At 41.0% G+C, this 26,251-nt stretch overlaps 1 protein-coding gene across 6 annotated transcripts in view; it reads left to right on the plus strand.

Annotated features, from left to right (window-relative positions):
- The window catches only part of G2E3 (G2/M-phase specific E3 ubiquitin protein ligase), a 1,254,036-nt gene that overhangs the window by 301,335 nt on the left and 926,450 nt on the right, over positions 1–26,251 (plus strand). For all 6 annotated transcript variants that reach the window (XM_044073806.1, XM_044073803.1, XM_044073801.1 and 3 more), the window contains one exon: positions 7,326–7,450. In XM_044073806.1, the coding sequence (XP_043929741.1) occupies positions 7,326–7,450 (125 nt within the window). The remainder of the gene's footprint in view (positions 1–7,325; positions 7,451–26,251) is intronic.

Genomic DNA, 26,251 nt, shown 5'->3' on the forward strand with positions numbered 1-26,251 from the left:
GATTCCTACGGGTAGAGGGTGGTAGACCTGGTGCTACATAGCTATTTTAATAGAAAGTACTTGAGTCTGACTGTGGGGAGGATAAACAAAGATTAACCTTTCAACAATCTAGTGTAAACATGGTGTCCCACTGACAGGGAAAGATTGATCTGATATTGTTAATCCTCATTCATTCCTTACGTATGGGTATCTATTCCGAGCTCGGAACCGAGCTGGCCATTTTCCAAGCTTGCATCAGCTTCAAACTCTCGAGCTAAACTCTTACCCACAATCCCCCTTTCCCTGTTACCTCAGATTTCGTTTGCCGCATTGCCATCCGGTCGTGTCAAGCTACTTCTCTCTGAGCTAAGTACAGTCAATTGTTGTTTAATTGCTTTACAAATTACTTTTCTGTCAGAAAAGTTGATATTTTATTGTCTCTTACCCTATTGCATCTAGCGTTCATAAAGTCCTCAGGTTTTTCTGTCTTTTACTTACTAGTTTTACCGCGAGGTATTTCTCTACCATCACTGGTAATCTTTCCTTTTCTCTTTCTTACCTTAAGGTACTCTCTTGTACCATTGTTGGTATTTCTCAATTAATATGGCAGATAAAGGTAGTCTGAGGTATAAGCGGTGTTCTGATTGTGGGCACAAAACTGCCTACTTTGATGCACACACTCTGTGTGTTTGTTTGGGAGCTTCCCATTTATCTGTTGAACCACCCTGTACTATTTGTGAGAACTTTTCTAATAGAACTTTGTTAGAAAGGAAAAACAAACTCATACTGAAGGGACTTCTAAAATCTCCCTTTTCAGAGGCTATTTCTGGGTCGGAGGTCTCAACCCCTCCTAAAGCCCATAAGAAAATGGATGTTTCTACTAAGGCTAAATCCTTGCCTTTGTCCCCGGCTGGGGACCCTCGCCAACCAAAACCTAAAAAGACAAAATTTTCGGCTCCGGAGCTCTCTGTCAGCCCCTGTGCTTTCGGTGCCTAGACCCTTTGCACCGAGGCCTTCGACTCCATTAGTGATTTTGGCTCCATCCTCTCCTGCAGCCTTCTATATATCGGCACCGAGGGGCTCCTCTGTTCAGACCATTACCACTGTATCTGCACCAACCGTTCAGTCGGCGCAGACCTTGACCGTGACTGCTCCGAGATCTTCCTCTGAACTGAGGCCTTTATTGTTGTCTCCAGTTTTGTCGATTCCAGCTTCGGCACCGACAATCACTAAGGCACCGATCCCTGTCTCGGTGCAGACAATGACCTCTGCACCGATGACTACTTTGGTGCAGACTACAGTAGTCCAGTCTTTCTCGGCACTGTTGCCCCTGGTGCGGTCAGATGAGATGGGCACAGAGTCTGCCTTTTTTGTGGACAGGCCTGTTTCTCCCTCAGTCTCTGTGAGGTCCACTAGAAGCCTTTCCGAACATAATGTGTTGCGTCTTGTGGACCAGGCATTCTTGGCCAGAGGTATTCCACCCCTCAGGAACTATCCTTCCTTGGGAGGTGATCACCCATCTCCAAAGACACCTTCTTATTCTCCTCCTTCATTGCCTTTGAAGTCCATGAATATAGCACAGTCTTCCCCTTCTGAGATTCCCGTTATGGATCTCACCAGGGAGCTGCAGTTGCCTTCGTGGCAGGAATGTTTTGCTACGACCCAGGATGTCAGATGTGACACGCATAACTTGCTGCTCCACAGCCATCCAGGGACTCCGGGTCAGCAGGCTGAGCCACTTAGGGGGAGGAGTGCCCTCTGTCCTAGACATACACTCCTCTTCGGGTGGACCAGCCTTCCAACTGATGGAGAAGACTTTCGCTGCTGCTGGTGATACTGGACTGTCTATACCTCCGCCCGTCTCTGGTACACTGGTTCCACAAGTCGCATCTAGCAGACACCGGGTGCAAAGGCCACAGGACATATTCCGTCAGGAATCCCCCTTTCCGTTGTCTTCCCTAGCTTCTCCCGCTGAGGAGGTCCACCGGAAAAGTTCTTGTAAGAGGAGGCACATAGACTCCACAGAGGAGTCCCTCACTGAAGACACAGATTTCGATGAGGGGGAAGGATCCCCTCTGTCACCCTCTGAGGTATCCTTTGGCAATATCCTCGAAATCCTGAAACAGAGAGGTGGCTGGCAGTCCTCTAATTCGACCCCTGAAGAATCTGTGTTCCTGCAGGCTTTTCGCTGCTGGCCCCCTACCTCCTAGGTTACTCTACCTGCCGATGAACTTGTCAGGTTCATCGTGCAGTGTGCTTGGAAGGCCCCTGATACTGTCGAAGCTATTCCCCGGAGGCCAGATAAGATCTTGTCCCCCCCCCCCCCCTGCTTCGGATCCCCATTGGTCCAAAGGTCTTCCTGTGGATGCTTTGGTGGTGGCGACAGCAACAAAAAAGGATCTGGCAGTAGAAGAAAGCCAGACTGCCCATCTGCCTAAAAGAGTCCCGGGCCCTGGACAGGATAGGGAAGTGCACCTTTGCTTCAGCGACCTTTGCTATTGGGTCCCTGAATTATATGGCACATTGTACCAGGCTTCAAAGGGATCTGGTTTCTGAGCTCTCTGAAACCTTGGCCGGTGCTGTGTCTGAGGTCGTGACAAAGTGGCCTCTCAGCTGGCCACCATTGAGTCTATATCCAACTCCTTTATACGACTGATATCTCGTGCATCAGAAGTAGCAGCTAGAGTGGCTGGTTCAGCTGTGGTCTTGAGATGACACGCCTGGATGCGCTTGTGCAACTTCGCGGAACCTTTTAATTCTTCCTTCCTTAATGCCCCCATTGAGCCCTCCTCGTTGTTTGGGCCCAAAGTTAAAAGCACACTGGCCAGATGTGAACAGGATGGTAAGACCCTTTCTGCCATAGGTATCAGTTATTCTTCCCCTGAACGTGCTTTCTCCCGAAACCAAAAGAGTGGGAAGATATAGTTCAAGAAATCTCAGGGTCCTTTCCATGACAAACAGGCAGAGTTCTCCCCCAGAGGCAGAGGGGGAAACTCACCGGGAAGGCGCTCCTTTCGGGGCAGAGGGGGACCTCGTAACCAGGGTTCCAGGGATTCCTTCCTTGGTCAATCCTACCAGCACTCATGAAGAGCGTCCCAACCTCTTTCCTCTGGAGGTGGTTGGGGGTTGTTTCTCCTTGTACCCTCCTGCCTGGCTAACCATCACCACTTTTTCTTGGGTACAAAGGATTCTTAACTTGAGGTTATTTTATCCCCTTCTATCTTTGTCCCGTCCCTTCAAAAAATCTTCCCGACGTCAAGGGGAAGAAGCAGCACTAGAGATAGAAAAGCTGCTAAGAAAGAGAGTCATCCAAATAGTCCCTCCAGACCAGATAGGATCCGGATTCTACTCTATTTTTGGTGCCAAAGAAAACCGGGTACTAGGGACCAGTTTTGAATCTACATTATTGAACAAGTTTGTGAGAGTACAAAAATTCTGGATGGTCACAATACAGTCTATCCTCCCGCTTTTGGAAAAAGATGATTGGATGTGCTCTATAGATCTTCAAGACGTGTACTACCACATAAAGGTGGACAGGCCATCAAGAAAATTTCTGCGCTTCCGTGTGGGAGCCAGTCACTACCAGTTCAGAGTACTGCCCTTTGGACTCTCTACAGCCCCCAGAGTGTTCGCAAAGTGCATGGCAGTTGTCACGGCTCACTTGCGACTTCAAGGATTCTAGGTGTTTCCATACCTAGACGACTGGCTCATTTCCGTCCCCACCAGACATCTACTGGTAAAAGCCTTGGGCATACTCTCTCCTCGCTGCTCAAAGGCTAGGCATAACCGTAAACTGGCAGAAATCCAATTTCACCCCATCTCAGTCGACAGAATTCATAGGGGTTATCTTGGACATAAAAAACTGCAGTGCTGCTATTCCAGAGTACAGAATTTTAAGGATAAAGCAACAACTAATTCCAATCCTTTCGAGAGAAAAATCCATGGCTCACTTGTTTCTACAACTGTTGGGTTCCATGGCAACCTCCATCACCATTGTTCCCCTGGCCAGGTTTCACATGAGGCTTCTACAATGGCTACTGCTCACTCAATGGTATCCTTTTCAGCATCCACTTTCAGCCATGATTCGAGTAACCCACAAGTGCAAACAGGATTTATATTGGTGGATGATGCACAATCTCTCACAATGGTCTCTCTCCTTTTCCCCACAGCAACCCAAGGCCACAGTGAACACGGATGCCTCCCTGATGGGGTGGGGGGACATGTCAGGGACAGACTGTCCAAGGCACTTGGTCCCAACTGGAGGCCCATCTGCATATAAATGTTCTAGAGCTGAGGGCAGTGCTTTTGGCGTTGCAAGCATTCCATTCCTCGCTGCCATCTGGGACAATTGCGATTCAGTCAGACAACATGGCAGTGGTCTGGTACATTAAGCAAGGTGGAACCAAATCTTACCCCCTTTGTCGAGAGGCCATGAGGATATGGCAATGGGTGACTGCTACCAACTGTTTTCTTCTAGTAACGCACATTCCCGTGAGTTCCAACCTGATAGCAGACAGACTCAGCAGGTGCATTCTTCAACCTCACGAGTGGTCCCTGAATCCCTTGATCTTCCACCGCTGGGGCCATCCTTGCTGCGACCTCTTTGCATCCCTGACCAACTACAAATGCAGCAACTACTTTGCCCTGATTCCCCCTCCGGGACAGTCACCCAGACACTCTCTTGTCCACGATTGGCCCTCGGGCCTTCTTTACCCATTTCCACCCTTTCCCCTCATTCCCCATTTTCTGAAGAAAGCCCGGCGGTTGAAGAGCAAGGTGATCCTCATAGCACCATATTGGCCTCGACAGATTTGGTTCCCCTTCCTTTGGCCTCGCCTACTAGATCGACCATGGATTCTCCATCCAACCCCGGAGTTGATCTCACACCCACAGAACCTGATTCATCCCAACCTGAACAGCCTGAAGCTAACTGCTTTGGCTACTGTTCCCTTGATCGCCAGGCAGAACTATCTTTCTTTACCAGTACGTGATATTCTCATCGCTTCTCATAAGTCTTCCACCAGAATTACTTATCTGAGCAAGTGGAAAAGATTTACCTGTTGGCTGAAGGATAAACAAGTAGACCCCTTTTCAGCACCAGTGTCGATAATACTAGACTATCTGGCCGACCTGTTTCAATCGGGTCTGTTGGCCTCTACCATGAGAGTTCATTTGGCTGCAATTTCTAATTTTCATGAGGGTGTATTCCTCTCATGTCCTATAAATTGTGCAAGACCTTCATAAAAGGTGTGAATCATCTGAAGCCACCTTTTAGAGAACCTATTCAACCATGGGATTTATCATTAGTTCTACAAGCTCTGACAATGGCACCTTTCGAACCAGGCTCTTCTTGCGACTTCAGGTATTTGTCATGGAAAACCTTGTTTTTGGTCACTATTACTTCTGCCAGACGCATTTCTGAACTTCAAGCTTTATGTATCGAGTCCATACTTGATTTTTCATAGAGTTAGTGTGTGTCTGAGAACTAATCCGTCATTTCTGCCTAAAGTGATCTCTGAAATGTCCATTAATCAAGCTATTGAATTGCCAGTTTTCTTCCCCAATCATTCAAACAGAGGAGAGTATTGCCTACATACACTAGATATACACAGGCAAATCAATTTTTTACGTAAACAGGACTAAACCCTTTTGTAAACCTGACCAGTTATTTTTGGCCTTTTCTGGACCTAGATTAGGATCTGCTGTTGCTAAGTTCAGATTAGCTAGATGGTTGAAGGACTATGTGACCTTTATTTATACACAACGTAATATCTAGTTGCCTACTACCATGAAAGCTCATTCAACAAGGTCTGTGGCAACTTCTGCTGCCTTCCATGCCAGAGCTTCTTTACATGACATTTGTGCAGCTGCAACTTGGGCTACGCCTCATACCTTCATCAATCATTACAAATTGGATTTGGCCTCCAGGGGAAGAGCATCTTTCGGTTCTGTGGTGCTCAGGAATGTCCTTCCATGAGAGCCTCCCAGGAACAGAGGTAGCTGGGGACTCTGTCCCATACGTAAGGAATGAACGAGGATTAACAATATCAGATAAAGAAGTTATGTCTTACCATAACGTTCCATCTGTATTGTTGATCCTCGTTCAGTCATTACGCCCTCCCTCCTTCCCCCTCCTGTGGTTTATAGTGGATCTCACCATCCGGTTCTCTACCTTCTTTGACTTGCAAACTCGATCTGAGGTAACAGGGAGAAGGGGGGTTGTGGGTAAGAGTTTAGTTCGAGAGTTTGAAGCAGACGTGAGCTTGGAAAATGGCTGGCTCGGTTCCAAGCTCGGAACTGATACCTATACGTAATGGCTGAATGAGGATCAACCATACAGATGGAAAGTTATGGTAAGACATGGCTTCTTTTTTTACTTGTTTGGGAAACAGTTATACATCTCAGCAACTGTGGCCTCCGAGGCTGTAAATGTACAGACTTGCATCTTGAAGATTCAGGAGCATTATCAGGTAACTCTTGGATAGTTATGGGCAGTGCAGGAGGAAACACTGAGGACATATTTTGGGCTTGCTACTATACTTTTAGAATTGTAGACTCACCAAGCTTAGTTGGGGCTAAGTACATATTGTCATCCCCTTTGAATGGCTCCTGTATCCAGCAAATTCTTTGAGTTCTGTGCAAGTTATGAACATATGTATTTGTATATGCTTGCATATTGCACATCAGCAGCATCTGTGCACGTCTTCAGTTTTTCCTTATTTACAGGAAGTGTGCCAGCTCATTGGTTTTTGCATGAGCCAGTAGGCTTCTGTGGTGCTTGACGAGATTGAGGGCTGTTGTGGCTAGTGTTTATCCCCCCACACACGCACACAGTGTTGTAACTTTAGGGAAAAATGCTGAACTGGAACAGGAGAAGATGAAGCCAGGTTGTAGACCTATCAAGAATAGGATCTCCTCATTCAGCTGATACAGGGAATAATTAATTATTCCTGTTTCTGTGGTTAATACTATGAAATCGGATCCTGTGGTTCCAAAACAGACTGATATGGTTTTGATTTTAAAAGCTATTCGTCTTAATTTTACCTACTTAAATCTAGTCAAGCCAGGCATTCATTTTCAGGAGTGACTGAGAGAAAACATCTCAATATAAAAACACCAGGGCATACTGTGTCCTGTCCATGTAAACAGCATGCTTTTCAGTCATGAAAGGAAACCGATTTAGACACCTGGATCACATACACACTTTGAGCATGTATGGACCACTGCATAACCCTTAGATATGAGGGACAGTAGCACTTGGCCAGTCACAGCAGTAGTAAACTTGTTAGTATTGACAAACACCAATGATATAACATTATCTTTAAAATATAACTTTTTTTTAACAGACTTGTAAAATCTGTAAAAAGACTGGAGCTACAATAGGATGCTCAGGAAAAAAATGTAGGAGGACCTACCATTTCCCTTGTGGACTGGAAAAGCAGTGCATATTCCAGTATACAGATCCTTTTGCGTAAGTGCATTTTTGTCTATTGCTTCCTGATTCAGAGTATTGTTAAACTCTTACAAAATTATTTTTTCCATGTGGTAGGGTAGTAAATTTTATGGTTAAATCATATTTCCATTGTGTTGTGCATATGTTTATAATGGCCCTTATGTTTTATTAAGCTGCATTTTTACTTTCCTTTGGCATGTATTGATTTAAACTGCTGTAGCCCCAGTCACCACAGAAAAGCAAAGTCAGACTGATCAACTATCTCCATTTATTGGTGAGGGTACATTGGTCAATTGTCTTTGCCACCTTCTGGATGCACAAACTGTTTACCTATGCGAATGTGAAGAGCGATGTTGGATTTATTTCCTCTCTCCATTCATCATAATCACATATTGAAAATGGAGAGATGAAAAACCATAAAAAAGCACAAATCTTTTTTGCAGAGAGTAAGGCCTGTGTGCCCTGTGAAATGATGTACATAATCTCCATGGTTGCACCACGGTGAAGAAAAGGGCCCCCCCCCCCCAAAAAAAAAAAATCTGCTTGTAGAATACATTGCAATGAAACTCTGAACAGCAGTTAATTACCAGTGGTGCAACACACACATCTGGGTGGACCATGTGTGCACTCACATAAACAGTTTTTGACAAGGTTGTACCGATGCAAGGAGTTTGGTTCTGTCCCACATAAGAGGGCTGATCAAAAAATTTGGAGGGGTTGGTGCTAGGGCCAAGAACTGGATAGCTGCATGGTTGAATGTTACAGTTCAGAGGCTTATGGTGAGTGGGTAATGTCAAAGAATAAGAGAAGTATGTCATGGAAATTGCCTTTCAGTAGGCTGTACAAGTAAATGGGGCATTGGGTTATAGGATGAAATTCTGAAGATAAAGAAGTTATCCTGTAAGATCTTCATGATGGAGAGGAAAGAATATGACCAGAGACTATGGAAGCTAGAACTCTTCTGACTGGAAACCAGAATAGGCAGCGGAACTTGACATTGGTGCAGAAGATCATGTCAGGGGGATGTGAAGGGACCATTATGAGTAAGCAGGACAGGGGGAAGGAGGGTGATGTACAACACGTTGTAGGGGAAATGACTACTTCCTACATCTCCTCCAAAAGTATATTTTAACAGAGAAGGTCATGGACCTATTGAATGCTTTGTGGAGAGGAAATCCACAAAGGTATTCATCCAAAACGTATCTCATGTGCAAGATGGTTAGCAAACATAGTCTTGCCTCCTCCATCACTTATAAAGATGCCCAGGTTGGCAACTCCTCCGATGGCCTAGCAAAAAGCCCCTACTATGGTCTGCGACTGCTTGTCAGAGGAATTGGGTCTGTAAGTCCATTCTGACTTGGAGAACCAGCACAAAGGAATTAGTGGTTCTAGACACTGGGAATGTTCTGGAGCTCATGTGCTCCTCCTTTGGAAGGGGTTGGGTTGGTGGATCAGTCTGTCACTATAGCATTTTTTTTATTAACACTTTTATCGGAGACTCAAAGCATTCAACATGCCTTGTGTCTTTCGGCTTTTCCCGGTTAGGGGTCGCTACAGCGGAACTCCGGTCCGCTAATGATTGGTAGTGGATTTTTACGTACCGGTTACCAGCCCTGATGCACAACCTTCAACGAAGGCACGCCCCATTCACGTGTGCCTCCACACAGAAGACGCTCTAGCTGAGAATCTAACGGGACAACGTCTTGCTATGAGGCGACAACGCTACCGCAGCACCAACACTGCATTTGCATACTGGGTAAACCCACAAATAAGGTGTACTTTTTCGGACTTGTAGTTGTATGTTAATTATTCCAAACTCTATTAATATTGATTGGTTTACTAAGTTTGATATTCATTGCAGTCCAATACCAAGATTCACAGTTATAAACTACATTCAAACCATCTTCTATATTCATAAATTAGTTCCCAAATCAGTACTGTTGATAATGTATTCACATACTTCTACCATGGATGTGAGCTTTTTTTTATTACCTTTCCCTGTTTAAATCTCCAGTAGAAGTACTAATAGGATATGAAAGCAAAGAAAAAGGATGTAATAAGCAAAACGACAGAGTAATAGAGAACTATATAGTACCAATATAGCAACTAAATTCTAAACTATATGCATTAATACTTGTCATACATAGGTGGTGGACGTATCTTCGCTTCAAATTTTATCCTTTTGATATGATCTGTTGGCTATGATAGAGATGGTTGTAGACTGCTTTAACAAATTTATATATTGTGCCTAGTCTTAATCTTCCAGTTCTCAATTAAGGAACCACGAATCCCATTTTTGCCATGTAGAAAGTAATGTATGTCCTTTGTGGGCTCTATTAGAGGTAAGCTGTATGTCTCAGAGTTCGATCATTATTTGAATTGTGTAGTATTGTTGACTCTGTTTTGGTTTTTCATTTCTTAATTATTGCCTTTTTGGCTAGGATTAATGTCAAGGGTGAAGGCTTAAATAAGTCTAGGTTGCAGATTTTTTCCCCAGTCTGGGAAGAACATGTTCCTATCCTATTAAAACTTCCCATCTGAAATACCTTTTACTATTACCCCCGAGTACTCTTTAAAAGAAAAAAGTTGCCTGCAATTCCAATCCCCAAAAAATATGGGTCCAGCTGGCCCTGATAATCTCTCTCACCTCTAACAAATAGCCCTGCCAGTGGAGAACATGCTTTCTAATCTATTTGATAATGTAAAAGTATTTATGCAGTCATCTTTAAGGAAAATATTTTGAACCAGCAGAATTTTGATGTGCAGGATGGGGTCAAGCATATTTCTCTCCACTTTTTTTTTGGTGTACAAGTGCCGTAGTTTGTCAGCCCAGGCATGTCTCATCTTGTCCTCTATTTTTATTGTGCTGTTGTAATGCTTTGCTGTTTATCCCTTTCCTCATTCCTGGCCTTTCTTTTCTTGCCCCTATAGTAAACTGCGTCACTGATTCTTGTTCAGCTAGTTTCCATTTCATACTCCTTATTTCAGACGTTAAGCCTAGAAGTTTTAATTTCTGCCTGTCCTGTAGTTTGGATATCTGATTAGCTTCTTCCCAAGCCACATTTTTGTGTCCTACCCATCAGTTGCTTCCAGTACCTTATTGAGTTTACTTTATTTTGCCCCTTGATAATCTCTTTACTTGCTTTGCATTTACTTGGGAGTATTATTGAATGTATATAATATAGGCATAGTCAGTTTGTGCCTGTGTGTCTTGTCTTTTGTTAAAAATATTGATGTCCTTCCATTTCACTGTTGCAGTATTCATTACACTAAGTATCCCCTGCTAAGGGCAGCCGGACATCCAACCAGTATACCAAAGCCTTTAGGTTGCTTTAAGGTAATGCCGTACGTTTGCTCCACATGTGTAACGTAGGACATAAAGGTGATGTCCAGGCGTACTATTCTCGGAACTGTGCTGCCACCATCTGTTAATCACTGGCTGATAGCTCATTCTGTTGTTGGTTCACCAAGCACTTAAAGACAAGTGCCCCATTGGGGTTTTGTTGTCTTATTTCTTTTAGTATATTTTTGCTTGTGGGGTTTCATGTCATCCAAGAGGGGTAAATGCCAGAGTGGGAGACAGATTCCCCATAAAGACCATCCAGAACAGTGTCTATTTTGCCTTGGTGGGTCGCATGATAATACATCCTGTTCTCTGTCAGGCCTTGGTTTCCAAGACCCTTCAAATCAGGTGTTCTTTGCTGCTTTATCTTGAAAATCAACATCTTAAGTTTCTTGCTAAAGACACAATGGAGGGAACTTCTCACTCTGAGGGACAGCTGTCTGTAAAGGAAGAAATCTAGGCCAGAATGTTCTGCTGTACAGCCTCTGCCGGACGTCTGTCTGAAGACGAGTGATAGCATGGAGGTTCATCCGGCTTAGTCTTTTCTGTTGCAACCATGTTGGAAATCAGCGGGGATCCAACCTTAGGCACATCTAAGGAGGTATTCCAGACGTCTGCTTTGGACGTTCAGGAGGAACCATGGCTGATTATCTCTAAGGGGCCTAGAAGAATTTCTCAAATTTTAGTCAGAGAAGTTGTTTCTACTAAAATTGCTGAATGGCATCCGAGGTTGGAGCCTTATAAATTTTATAAGCAGACATCCCATTAAAGAAAAAAGCAGAAAACTAAAGATAATTTTTTCAGCCCCTTAGGATCCACAGAATGAATGGCAGTCCTTCTCTTTGGGTTTAGTGCTTTGATGGCCCTAATTACCTCTTCAGGGAGTTTCTGTTCTAGCCACCCCCTTGGTCCTCTACCACCCATAAGAGACCCAGAGAACAGGATTCCTATGAGGAAGAGGCAGCAGATTTAGATGAGGAATCACTTCTTTATTCCTCCCTGATTTCATTTCCTTTGGATTATGGATTGGAGGAAGAGGAATCTAGCGGTCCAGATGCTCCCTTTGAAGAGAATTCTTTTGGGGACGCACTCTCTTAGGTGATGGAGTTCTTTAAATGGGATTGTGCTCCTGTTTCTGAGATTCAAAACGGGTATGAACTTCTGAAGGTGGATTCTCCCAGACCTTCTGCTGTTCCTCCTGTATTGGCTGCTTTGTCAGATGCCTTCTCTAATGCCTTTAAGGTTCCAGATTCTCAGCCCCCTGCCCTCAAGAGATGTGATAGGTTCTTTCTATAGGGCAGTGGTCTCCAATCTTTTTTGCATCAAGGATCTGTTTCATGCAAGACAATTTTCCACAGACTGGTCATTGCGTGCACATAATAAAGTGTATAATATTTATTTATTTAACATTTGTTTAACAGGGAGGCCCGACCAAACTAGAAGTTCATTTTCAGCTGAGACCTGGGGAGAAAAGCTCCAAAATACAATCAAAATACAATTGGCAATAATTACCCCAAAAAGTGTACATTCTGCTTAACAGCATAACATTGATCTACTGTGGTTGAGAGGTACGTAACCCTAATGGCCACCTTATCGACTTTGTTTATAAGAGCAAGATTTAAAATCTGACCCTATTATTTGGCTGTGTCCAGCATACCTCTCAACTGTACAGATTTTTCACAGAATGTCCCGATTTATGCCTCATATTTTTGGTCTTTCTCATCAAATTTTTGTTTTCTGGCAAATCACTGGCAGATCATTGAAGTCAGAAAATAAGACAGTTGAGTTTCAGACTTCATACCCTTCAGAAAATACATACTAGTGTAAAACCTGTACTTCTATCTACTTTCTAAGTTTGTAAGAGCAGTACTAATTGGGCCTTTGTCCCCCCATTATTTTTGTCTTTGTCCAGATTTTTTGATCTAAGAGGTTGAAAGGTATGTGTCCAGATTTATTGTGCAAGAGGTTGAGTGGTATGCAAACCTCATTGCTGCTGCTGCCAGGGATCACTCTCACTCTTCTGTCTTTCTTTTGCGCGTATACACCCACAAACACACTCACTCTTCTACTTTCATGCAGGCATTCACACACACATGATCGTTCTCACTCTCTCTCCATCTCTGAGTCTCTCTGGCATTCATGTACACATTTGCCAACACATTATTCATTCTTTCCCGATCTTTCTCACAGTCACTCCCTCATTCATACCTGCACTGACTCGCTCTCACTCTCCCAATCTTACTGTTTGTGTGTGTCTCTGATATGTTTGGTTAACCTTAATTTATCATGGCAGAAAAACAGGCACCACTGGCTTTAAGCAATGTCAGGATTGTGGCAGAAAGATGCTCAACTTAGACGGGCATTTTTCCTGCATATATTGTTTGGGGGTGCCACATTTGGAAGTCCAACCACTTTGTGAGCTCTGTAAGGGTTTTAGTGCTTGGACCCTTGCAGAGCGCTATAACAAATTATCCTCAAGGGGCTGTTAAAATGCCCTTTCTCAGAGGCTTTGAGATGGAGATGTCCAAGTCTCCTAAGAAAGAAGTGAAGTGACCTTAAATCATCCAAAGGTCAGGTTTCTACTTCAGAAGCCTAAACAGTCAAAATTGACTTTGACAGCTGTTTTAGCACCAAAACGTATGACTCCTTCCATGGTGCTGACAACTTACCATGATACCGACCCCTTCATCGGTACCTCTGAACTTCTCTGCACCAGCAATAGTTTCACTAACTCTGGTTATCTTCCCTGCAACACAAACAATTGGTCAGCCAACCACAGTGCTGAAGGTTGAATCCCTGCCTAGGATTAGGTACTTCCAATCTATTGAACCCTTTTAAGGTCAACAGTTAAGCCCTTTCGCAGAACATACAGAATCTCCCTCTGGGATGTCTATTTATTTGTTCCACCAGGAGCCTTTTGGAGTTTGATGTAGTCAGGTTAGTGGATCAGCTCTTTGCAGCCAGAGGTCTTCCAGCACCCTATAGGACCTCCCTCCCATCCAGAGCCGAGGTCTACTCTCCACAGACTCCATCCTGCCGTCTTCCTTCAACCTCTCCACAGGTCTTGGAACCCTCAACTATGACGCTGCTCTGGGTACTGATGGTGGACCTCACCTTGGCTCTGGAGCCAACTCTGTGGTCCTCGGCTCATTTGGAGCTGACCCACCCTCGGAACCGTGACTTGGCTGCCAGCTCCATGATCCCTAGTTCGGTGCAGGCATTTTTTTCCATGGTGCCGTCTACGGTTCTGGGTGTTTTGACAGTTCCAGGTCCTCTCAAGGTTCCTGGTGTGGAGGTGGGCTCTTTGGAGTAGGGTATGACCCCAGTTCCAAGGTTCTTTCTCTGTTCCAGGCACCGATCCCTCTTCAGATGGGCCTGCCTTTCAGATTATGGAAAGAGCTCTTGCCTCAGCAGGCTCGCTGTTGGCACCATCTCTCTTGCCGTGTTGCATTTACTTACCCTTTGGCTCACAGCTTTCACAACCTCCTCTTACAGCAGGGCAGAGGACACATGAGCAGCGAGACACCTTGCAGTAGGGTACCCTCTCTTAGGTATTCTCCTCAGACCTTCCCCCTGAGGAGCCACCCCATAAGAAGTCGTGCAAGAGGAAGCACTTAAATTCTCCTGAAGAATCTCTGTGAGGATACAGACCATGATGAAGGGGAAGGGTCCCCACAGTCACCACCTGAAGATGTCTCTTGGAGACATCTTGAAACAGAGGGGTGATTGGAATTTCACCAACCCTTCTGCTGAGGAATCTCACCAACCCTTCCGCTGAGGAATCTGTCTTCTTGCAGGCTTTTTGTGACCAGCCTACTTCTTGGGTGAGCCCCACCTGCCACTGATTTGGTTAAGCTCATCGTGCTGCATGCTTGGAAGGCCCCTGACACTATAGAGCAAGTTTCCCGGAGACCAGACAGAATTTAGTGCACCAGAGGACCAGCCCCACTGGTCTTAAAGGCTTTAGCGGTAGATGCTATGGTGGTGGCGGCTGCCACAAAGAAGGAACTCGCAGAGGAGAGTCCAACTGTCCATTCTTCAAACCGGGAGTCTTGGATGATGGACAGATTTGGGAAGCAGGTCTACGTTTCAACTACCTTTGCCATGCGGTCATTGAATTTCTTGGCACATTTTACCCGTCTTCAGAGGGACCCGATTTCTGAACTGTCAGCCACCTTGGCAGGAGCAGTGTCTGATGAGGTATGTGATAAAGTTGCCTCCCAGCTTGAAACCCTAGAATCAATATCGAACTCGTCCATGTGGCTTACTGCTCACACAGCTGAAGGGACAGCCAGAGCAGCAGGTACAGGTGTTGCCATTAGGCGCCATGCCTGGATGCGCTTGTGTGATTTTGCGGACCCCTTTAAGTCTTCTTTTGTCAATGCTCCTGTTGATGCTACCTCATTGTTTGGCCCCAAAGTCAGACACATTAGCCAGGTGTGAAAAGGACGGAAAGACCCTTTCTGCTGTGGGCATGTGTTTTTCGACTCCTCGGTGACCTTACTCCAGGAATCAGAAGAGTGGGAAGATGTGGTTCAGGTAGTCCCAAGGGTCTTTTCGGAAAAACACATGAGTTTTCCCCTGGGGCAGAGGGGGAATCTCATCTGGAAGATGCCCCTCCATTGGCAGAGGGGGGCCTGTGTAACAAGGGTTCCAAGGATTCCTTCAGAAACAATACACCTCTGGAGAACAAACCTCAAATACTTCAGAAACCTCAGAAACACCACAAAGTTCAAAGGAAGACACAGAAGTAGTTGATGTCCATCTTTATTCTTTCCGTCCTGGTACCTCAGCTATTCGCCTTCAATGGGACATACTTTGACATTTTCAGTGTTTTTTTATATGTGCATTAATTAATTAATTAAGCATCAATTAATCAGTTAAACATCATTATATTAAACATTTTAACTCTTTCACCACTGAAACATATTCCAAGGAAAGAAACATTTCCATTATTTGACTATTTAAAACACATTTTTTCTTTTTTTCTTTTTTTCTTAATTTACAAAATTTCTAAATATTAATTACAAAATATAAACAAACTAAACACTCCAAATGTAATTAATTGATAAATTTCATTAATACAATAAATTATTTTCATTTAAATGTGTATAAATATAACAACCTATTAGTCACCTTAACTTATCAATATTACAAAACTTCATTTTTAGCATATATTAAGTCAACAAATATAAGTTAAATTTCATTTACACTCATTAAATTTCCAGATTCATTCCCTTAGGGAATAAAGTATGATACTCAATGATCATCCTCTGTTCTAACTTACTTAGGGCTGCTTTGTAATTTCCTTTACTAAAATGGGGCCTAGCTAATGCACTAAACTTGAAACTGTCATTCTCACCATTATGTATGCTACAAAAATGTGCAGCTAGGGGGCTCTCTAAGTTGCCCCTCCTTATGTCACCCAAATGTTCCAAGATACGAATCTTAATTTGTCTAGTGGTTTGCCCAATATACCACTTAGCTGGAACACAATCACAACCTAAGATGTATACAACACCTGTTGACCTACAATCAAACCTTTCAAAAGCAGTGTACATCTTTCCATTAATTTTCACCCTGTGCATGTTTTTGATTTTATTACAGACGGAACATTTCCCACATCTATACATCCCTACCATACCATCTGTTTTAACTTCAACTTTTCTGTTTAAAATCTCTTTCAAATTCGGATACCTTTTATAAGAAAAGGTAATATGTTTGGGAAAAAGGTGACCTATTACAGGATCTTCACTCACCACAGGCCACAAATCCCTGATAACTTTTTCCATAATGCATGAAAAATTGGAATACTTGGATACAAAAAACAACATGTTTAAATCTAATGCATTTTCAGACTCAAATGCATGCTTATACCCTCGTGTCCCAAATGTTCTATTTTTACACAATCTGTGTTTTAGGGATTGAAGCTTGTCATGCTCATATCCACGTGAATATAATCTATCCAAAATTTCATCACACACCTCTTCCCAAAGATTTTTATCTGAAGTGTTCCTTAAATTCCTTTTAAATTCCCCTTCCGGTATAGCCTTAATCAAATGTTCTGGGTGCATGCTGCTAGCATGTAGAAAATTATTCACTGAAGTGGGTTTCCTATAGGTTTTCTGCTCAACCAAACCATTTACCCCCACGTAAAATTCTACATCAAGAAAAGGAATTTGAAATTCAGATATGTGCCACAAATTTTAAGCCATGGTGATTGTTGTTTAAATTCACCATGAATTCATCAAAGAGAGTCATATCTCCTTTACAAACAAAAATCAAATCATCAATATAACGTTTGAAGAAAACAACATTATTAACAAAAAATGTAGTTTGAAACATAAATTCCTTTTCAAACTCTCCCATATAGATCACAGCATAGCTGGGAGCAAAAGCAGCACCCATAGCTGTTCCTTTTGTCTGCAAAAAATATTATTTTTTCCACAAAAAATAATTGTGTGTTAAACTAAACTCAAGCAAACTTAACATAAATCTAGTATATGGTCCTTCTAATTTTCTACATGCTAGCAGCATGCACCCAGCACATTTGATTAAGGCTATACCGGAAGGGGAATTTAAAAGGAATTTAAGGAACACTTCGGATAAAAATCTTTGGGAAGAGGTGTGTGATGAAATTTTGGATAGATTATATTCACGTGGATATGAGCATGACAAGCTTCAATCCCTAAAACACAGATTGTGTAAAAATAGAACATTTGGGACACGAGGGTATAAGCATGCATTTGTGTCTGAAAATGCATTAGATTTAAACAAGTTGTTTTTTGTATCCAAGTATTCCAATTTTTCATGCATTATGGAAAAAGTTATCAGGGATTTTGTGGCCTGTGGTGAGTGAAGATCCTGTAATAGGTCACCTTTTTCCCAAACATATTACCTTTTCTTATAAAAGGTATCCGAATTTGAAAGAGATTTTAAACAGAAAAGTTGAAGTTAAAACAGATGGTATGGTAGGGATGTATAGATGTGGGAAATGTTCCGTCTGTAATAAAATCAAAAACATGCACGGGGTGAAAATTAATGGAAAGATGTACACTGCTTTTGAAAGGTTTGATTGTAGGTCAACAGGTGTTGTATACATCTTAGGTTGTGATTGTGTTCCAGCTAAGTGGTATATTGGGCAAACCACTAGACAAATTAAGATTCGTATCTTGGAACATTTGGGTGACATAAGGAGGGGCAACTTAGAGAGCCCCGTAGCTGCACATTTTTGTAGCATACATAATGGTGAGAATGACAGTTTCAAGTTTAGTGCATTAGCTAGGCCCCATTTTAGTAAAGGAAATTACAAAGCAGCCCTAAGTAAGTTAGAACAGAGGATGATCATTGAGTATCATACTTTATTCCCTAAGGGAATGAATCTGGAAATTTAATGAGTGTAAATGAAATTTAACTTATATTTGTTGATTTAATATATGCTAAAAATGAAGTTTTGTAATATTGATAAGTTAAGGTGACTAATAGGTTGTTATATTTATACACATATTTAAATGAAAAGAATTTATTGTATTAATGAAATTTATCAATTAATTACATTTGGAGTGTTTAGTTTGTTTATATTTTGTAATTAATATTTAGAAGTTTTGTAAATTAAGAAAAAAAGAAAAAATGTGTTTTAAATAGTCAAATAATGGAAATGTTTCTTTCCTTGGAATATGTTTCAGTGGTGAAAGAGTTAAAATGTTTAATATAATGATGTTTAACTGATTAATTGATGCTTAATTAATTAATGCACATATAAAAGAACACTGAAAATGTCAAAGTATGTCCCATTGAAGGCGAATAGCTGAGGTACCAGGACGGAAAGAATAAAGATGGACATCAACTACTTCTGTGTCTTCCTTTGAACTTTGTGGTGTTTCTGAGGTTTCCAAGGATTCCTTCTCTGGACCAACCCCACCAGCACTCCTGAGCGACTGCCTGATTGCCTACCTCTGGAGGCAGTCGGGGGAAGATTCTCTCTGCACCAGTTAGCCTGGCACTCAGTAACATCAGATTTCTGGGTGCAGATAATTACCAGAGGTTACCATATCCCCTTCGATCTCTATCCAGGATCTCAAAGGCAAATCCCTGATGTTCCACCCAGTCAGAAGGATACAGCAGCACAAGAAATTCAAAAGCTGCTTCAAAAGAGAGTCATCCAAACAGTCCCACCAGACAAAATATGATCTGGATTTTACTCCGGATTAGTTAGTGTCAAAAAAGACAGGGGACTGGAGGCCAATTTTAGACCTCCGTGTCTTGAACAAGTTTAAAATAAAAATATACTTCAATGTTCTAAGCTAGACAAAATAAAATAAAAGGAACGGAATAGATTCCCAAATAGATGTTTAATCGATAGCACATTAAACAGTGAGCGCTTTCGTCATCAACTGTGACTTCTTCAGACTGAATAATGTTACAAAAACAAACCAGCATATTTAAATAGTTGTTGCACCGATCACATATTTACATAGTATTCCACACAAATTAACCCCTTCAGTGCTTTAAGCCTTTTTGCTTTAAGTAGGCAACAAAATCATCACTGTTCAATCCTGGTGGAAAGCATGCATTCAGCCAGACTTGCCACCTATGTTCACACCAGCTGAGCTCATCTTCAGCATCAAATATTTTTTCATAGTTGGGTACATCTTTCAAAACCTTAAAATTCACCACACATTTCTTAAGGTAATGCATGGCAACAGCATTTTTTGTATCGCCCATCTCCACAGCATGCTTATGCTCATATATTCATTTATAAAGCTCCCTGCTGGCGCGTCCTACATAAAATGAGGGGCATGACTGGCACATTATTAGATAAACAGCAAATTTACTTTTACAGGCGAAATAATTCCTAAATTTATAAATAATACCATTAATATCAACTTCCAAACTATCAGTTAATAAATCGTTACACAACCTGCAATTAAAACATTTGTACATCCCAAACTTTGCAGCATTAGTTTCCTTGGGCTTGTTAAGTTTACTTTGAAAATAATTTTTAAAACTCCTCTCTCTTGTTTATAAAACTAGGTTGTTCATCTAACTTGTCTTTTATTTCATTTGAACTTTGCAAAATTTTCCAGTTGTTCCGAAATGATATTCTTGATAGTGGTACTATAAAAACGGTAAAATACCAAAACACAATGAGGCCACCCAGAACACTGTAGCTCGAGCAGGAACCGAGTAAGGAAACTACCTTACACAGATGTCTGTAGTACAAAAATCCACACCTCGATCCAAGTAAACACAGGTTTATTACAGCCAGTAAAGCAACACAGGTTGAGCGCTTTCATCCACACTAAGCAGACTTCTTCAGAACCAATTAATGCAATTAGCTAGGTGCGTTTTTAAAGCTGATTTGGCGCCAAAAAAACAATTGACATACTAAATACTGCATATCTAAACCATCACATTCACACACAGTTACATCAATACTCCTCATTTGATATACTAACTGTTGTACATATTAAAACAAACATATTAAAATGTACTACCTATATACAAAAACCATGTGAACATGTATAAAAAATGTAACCTGTATAAAAACATGTGAGCATATAAGAAAAAAACATGTAAACATATAGGAAAAAACATCATCATCCCTATCCTGAACTTGGATTTAATCTACATAACAAAAAATATCATAATTGTGGATCTAACCCCGTTCTAAAAGAAGAAAGGGTTTAATACTGATGCTTTCATTTAAACCCGGCCAAGAGGTGGCATCACACAATATCTGCCACTTGGTCTCTAAACACGACAATCCTGTCTTCCAATTACCCCCATATTCGTTCACCTCAATTTTGTCAATAATTTTAAAAGTGAAACTGTGTTGGGGGCCCTTTTCACTGATGTGCTTACTTAATGCATTCTTTGTATCTACTTTGTTGATTTTATATATATGCTCATATATACGGGTCTTGAGCTTCCTTTCCGTCTTGCCAATGTAGTAAGCCTGGCAACAAGAACAGGAAGCCAAATATACCACCCGCATAGAGTTGCAATTTCCTTTTTTACCATAGCATATAGTTTTGTTATAATTCCCCAATTTTGTAATCTTATTAATATTGATGTATTGACAATACTTACATCTACCACATTTACTAGTCTGTTCATCATTCTTACCCCTACCCTGTTTTATCAACTTTCCACCTTCAATAATTCTCTTGAGGTTCACCGAGGTTTTGAATACACTAACAGGGTGGTCACCTAACACCGTGGCAATGTTATCAAAACTCATAAAAACATCCCAATGTCTTTTCAAAATCTCCTTAACTAAGTTAGAATACGGATTAAACATTATTACACACACATTCCTTCTATAACTTGGGGCTTCCCTGGTAGAGTTGTTGCCAACAAAGGTACTACCTAATAAAGGAACGAACCTGTCACCCCATAATCTGGTCACATATTCAGTAACATCTTCCACCATAACAGCCAGATATCCTCTGGCCAAAAACATCTCTGCTACTATTCCCATTTGGTCTTCCATGTCTTGTCTTGTAGAACACATTCTCGCAACTCGGATGCATTGACCTTTGAGAACATTTTTGAAAATATGGGGGAGATGGCTGCTGCCAAACTGTATATAATCATTGGAAAAAGTGGATTTCCTATAAATTTTTGACTTAAATCCTACATTGGTGTTACTAATATATGTGTCCAAATAAGGGATCCCTAATGTCTCCATTTTGTATGTAAACCTTAAAAAGTTAGTGGTGTTATTTAAATAGGAGATAAAGCTGGGTATGTCTTCTACAGGACCCTTCCAAACTATAAAAAGATCGTCCAGAAATCGTGTATATAAGGCAATGTGTTTGGAGTATTCACTAGATAAAACGAATAACTCCTCCCACTCAAGCATGATGAGGTTCGCAAAAATGGGGGCACAAGAGGCCCCCATAGCAACTCCTCTAGTTTGTTTAAAATACATGTAAGGTTGGAATGTTTTTTCAAACTGTTTTCAAAAAATTCAAGACCAATAGTATAGGGAATACACGAGAACAGATTCTGGACATCTATAGTCAAAAAAGTCAAATTGGGGGACCATATGTCTTGTTTTAATTTGCTTAAGAAATCCCAAGAGTCCTTGGTTAAGTGTGGGACGTTATGGTATACATGTTTGCACCAATGGTCAATAGCTACCCCTATGTTAAATGTTTTTGATTTTGAACCGGATATGATGGGTCTAAAGGGGAGGTTTTTTACACTTTTGTGTATTTTGGGAATACCGACTATTTTAGCCATCACAGGGTACTCAGTTCTAATAAATTCATAGACCTCATTCGTGATACGGTTATCAAGTAGATATTCCTCAATAATCAAGTCTATTCTATGATATCCTATATTAATCTGGTTGAGAGAAATCTCTTCATAATTACCAGAGTTGAAAAGGATATCTTGTATAGCTTTGCAATAGACATCGGAGTCATATATCACAAGACCACCCCCTTTATCCGGTTTCATAATCCTAATTTCACTATTGGCCACTACTTGATCCAAACATAATCTCTCTCCCTTCGTGAGATTGTCAATAAAAAGTGTACCGTACCATGGATCTCTCCGTATATGTCCACACAAATTGTAAATGTCTTTACATACCATCCTCTCATAGTTAATAACCTGTACATTAGTAACGGGAATGTATGCACTTTTTCTAACTAATTTGTTAGTGTGGCCATCACTTGTAGTATCATTAAATTGTAGTGCTAACTGAAGCCTTCGACAATAAAGCTTCACTTCTTTAATAGCATCAACTACATTGAATCTGGCCGTTGGAATAAATTTCATACCCTTACTAAACAAAGAAAAGAATTCTTGACTAATATAAACGTCCGTAAAATTGTATACTTTAAAACCAGAAAAGGAATGGACGACAACTCTATTACCAACACTTGCCTCAACTTCAGTTGTATTGTTAACACTCACTTCTTCTTCACAAGTTACCACACACTCATTTTCATCAACTTCAGTTGTATTGTTAACACTCACTTCTTCTTCACAAGTTACCACACACTCATTTGTCGAGGGTGCCTGCATTACTCTAGTCAAAAAAGGCTCCTTAATCAAGGGAACGTACGTTGTATTATTACTCAGGGACCACCCTCTCCTTCGCTCTATCTTCGTTTGTGGTATATTGGTGCTTGGTGAAACCTTCCCCCTTGAAAATTTTCATCCACATCCCTCCTTGTATTCCTACCTCTATACACTTCAAAGCGTGGCTCAGTATTATTCATCCTGTTGTAACTATTGTGGGGCCAGATATATGCCCTGTGTAATTTGTATGCCTCTAAATCCCGTTCTAACTTGTCCAGCTTCCTATTGTATATGTCGTAGACCTTGGATTTTGCCACTCTAAACTGTTTTTGAAAAAGTTCTTGCCATGAGGGAAAACTAGGGTCCTGCGTAATTTCATTGTGTAGTTGTTCAATTTCTGCCAACAAATTCCCTATCTTCTCATCGTTGAACTTCATAAGTAATTTAATAAATTCAAAACCAAAAAAGTCAAATAAATTGTTAAATTCATATTGCACAGTTTCATTATACTGAACCCCTAAGGGTAATTTAAAAAATCTTAGCCCTTTGGGCACAATTTTCAAGTTCAAACATTTCTCCAAGTATCCATTATAAATTTTAGCACCCTTAATGTTGTGCAGTTTTTTACCCAATAAATAAATCTTTGATTTAATAGAATCATTAGCTGAAATCCCATTTCTATCTTCAGCATTTGTTATATTTTTAGAACCAAAATCATATTCATCGTTCAAAAAACTATTCATAAACTCATTTGGATAATGTCCAAGATTTTTATTAATGTTGTTACTACATGAAGGAGCACCCTTGTCCCTTTGATTGTAGTTATAATTATGAGTTTGAGTTCTAGCACAAGGACTAGAGATAATGTCTTTCCCCACAGTACCTTTTTGGCGGTCAGCACCCTTGCTAACCGTTGTGGAGTATGTTTTCATCGTAGCCCGATGTTTGGGCTTTGCCCCCATACGGTGCGTCTCTTCATGAGAGTGAAAAAGACTGAAATCGAAGGTAAATTCCCCGTCGTCTAATAACTGTGTATCCAACTCTTTAGAGTCCAGGTTTAGTTGCACACATGGCGTTTCTGCCGTATTTTTTAGAATCTGTCCATTAGGAATACTCGCCTCACTAATTCCGACCTCCTCGTTGGGTGATGTCGAACCGATAGAGGCAACCCTTACAGCATGTAAGTTTGTAGAAACTAAGTTAGTAGAAACTGAGTTTAGACCCGGTGGAGCCGCTTCCAAGTTAGCGGCTTTCACCACGGGTCTAGAAAGAGATGCGACCAACTCCAGCAACTTGCTGACGTCATCTTTCAACGACGTAACCTCTTCACGTAGTGCCAAAAACTCAATTCTGCTCAATGAAGCAGACGGAGATCCAGGGGAAGCCATAAAGAACCAACTGGATAAATAAAAACGGTAAAATACCAAAACACAATGAGGCCACCCAGATCACTGTAGCTCGAGCAGGAACCGAGTAAGGAAACTACCTTACACAGATGTCTGTAGTACAAAAATCCACACCTCGATCCAAGTAAACACAGGTTTATTACAGCCAGTAAAGCAACACAGGTTGAGCGCTTTCATCCACACTAAGCAGACTTCTTCAGAACCAATTAACGCAATTAGCTAGGTGCGTTTTTAAAGCTGATTTGGCGCCAAAAAAACAATTGACATACTAAATACTGCATATCTAAACCATCACATTCACACACAGTTACATCAATACTCCTCATTTGATATACTAACTGTTGTACATATTAAAACAAACATATTAAAATGTACTACCTATATACAAAAACCATGTGAACATGTATAAAAAATGTAACCTGTATAAAAACATGTGAACATATAAGAAAAAAACATGTAAACATATAGGAAAAAACATCATCATCCCTATCCTGAACTTGGATTTAATCTACATAACAAAAAATATCATAATTGTGGATCTAACCCCGTTCTAAAATGGGGCCTCTTGTGCCCCCATTTTTGCGAACCTCGTCATGCTTGAGTGGGAGGAGTTGTTTGTTTTATCTAGTGAATACTCCAAACACATTGCCTTATATACACGATTTCTGGACGATCTTTTTATAGTTTGGAAGGGTCCTGTAGAAGACATACCCAGCTTTATCTCCTATTTAAATAACACCACTAACTTTTTAAGGTTTACATACAAAATGGAGACATTAGGGATCCCTTATTTGGACACATATATTAGTAACACCAATGTAGGATTTAAGTCAAAAATTTATAGGAAATCCACTTTTTCCAATGATTATATACAGTTTGGCAGCAGCCATCTCCCCCATATTTTCAAAAATGTTCTCAAAGGTCAATGCATCCGAGTTGCGAGAATGTGTTCTACAAGACAAGACATGGAAGACCAAATGGGAATAGTAGCAGAGATGTTTTTGGCCAGAGGATATCTGGCTGTTATGGTGGAAGATGTTACTGAATATGTGACCAGATTATGGGGTGACAGGTTCGTTCCTTTATTAGGTAGTACCTTTGTTGGCAACAACTCTACCAGGGAAGCCCCAAGTTATAGAAGGAATGTGTGTGTAATAATGTTTAATCCGTATTCTAACTTAGTTAAGGAGATTTTGAAAAGACATTGGGATGTTTTTATGAGTTTTGATAACATTGCCACGGTGTTAGGTGACCACCCTGTTAGTGTATTCAAAACCTCGGTGAACCTCAAGAGAATTATTGAAGGTGGAAAGTTGATAAAACAGGGTAGGGGTAAGAATGATGAACACACTAGTAAATGTGGTAGATGTAAGTATTGTCAATACATCAATATTAATAAGATTACAAAATTGGGGAATTATAACAAAACTATATGCTATGGTAAAAAAGGAAATTGCAACTCTATGCGGGTGGTATATTTGGCTTCCTGTTCTTGTTGCCAGGCTTACTACATTGGCAAGACGGAAAGGAAGCTCAAGACCCGTATATATGAGCATATATATAAAATCAACAAAGTAGATACAAAGAATGCATTAAGTAAGCACATCAGTGAAAAGGGCCCCCAACACAGTTTCACTTTTAAAATTATTGACAAAATTGAGGTGAACGAATATGGGGGTAATTGGAAGACAGGATTGTCGTGTTTAGAGACCAAGTGGCAGATATTGTGTGATGCCACCTCTTGGCCGGGTTTAAATGAAAGCATCAGTATTAAACCCTTTCTTCTTTTAGAACGGGGTTAGATCCACAATTATGATATTTTTTGTTATGTAGATTAAATCCAAGTTCAGGATAGGGATGATGATGTTTTTTCCTATATGTTTACATGTTTTTTTCTTATATGTTCACATGTTTTTATACAGGTTACATTTTTTATACATGTTCACATGGTTTTTGTATATAGGTAGTACATTTTAATATGTTTGTTTTAATATGTACAACAGTTAGTATATCGAATGAGGAGTATTGATG

This window comes from Protopterus annectens, chromosome 6.part0, assembly GCF_019279795.1.
Source record: "Protopterus annectens isolate FY-2018-M chromosome 6.part0, PAN1.0, whole genome shotgun sequence".
NCBI lineage: Eukaryota > Metazoa > Chordata > Ceratodontiformes > Protopteridae > Protopterus > Protopterus annectens.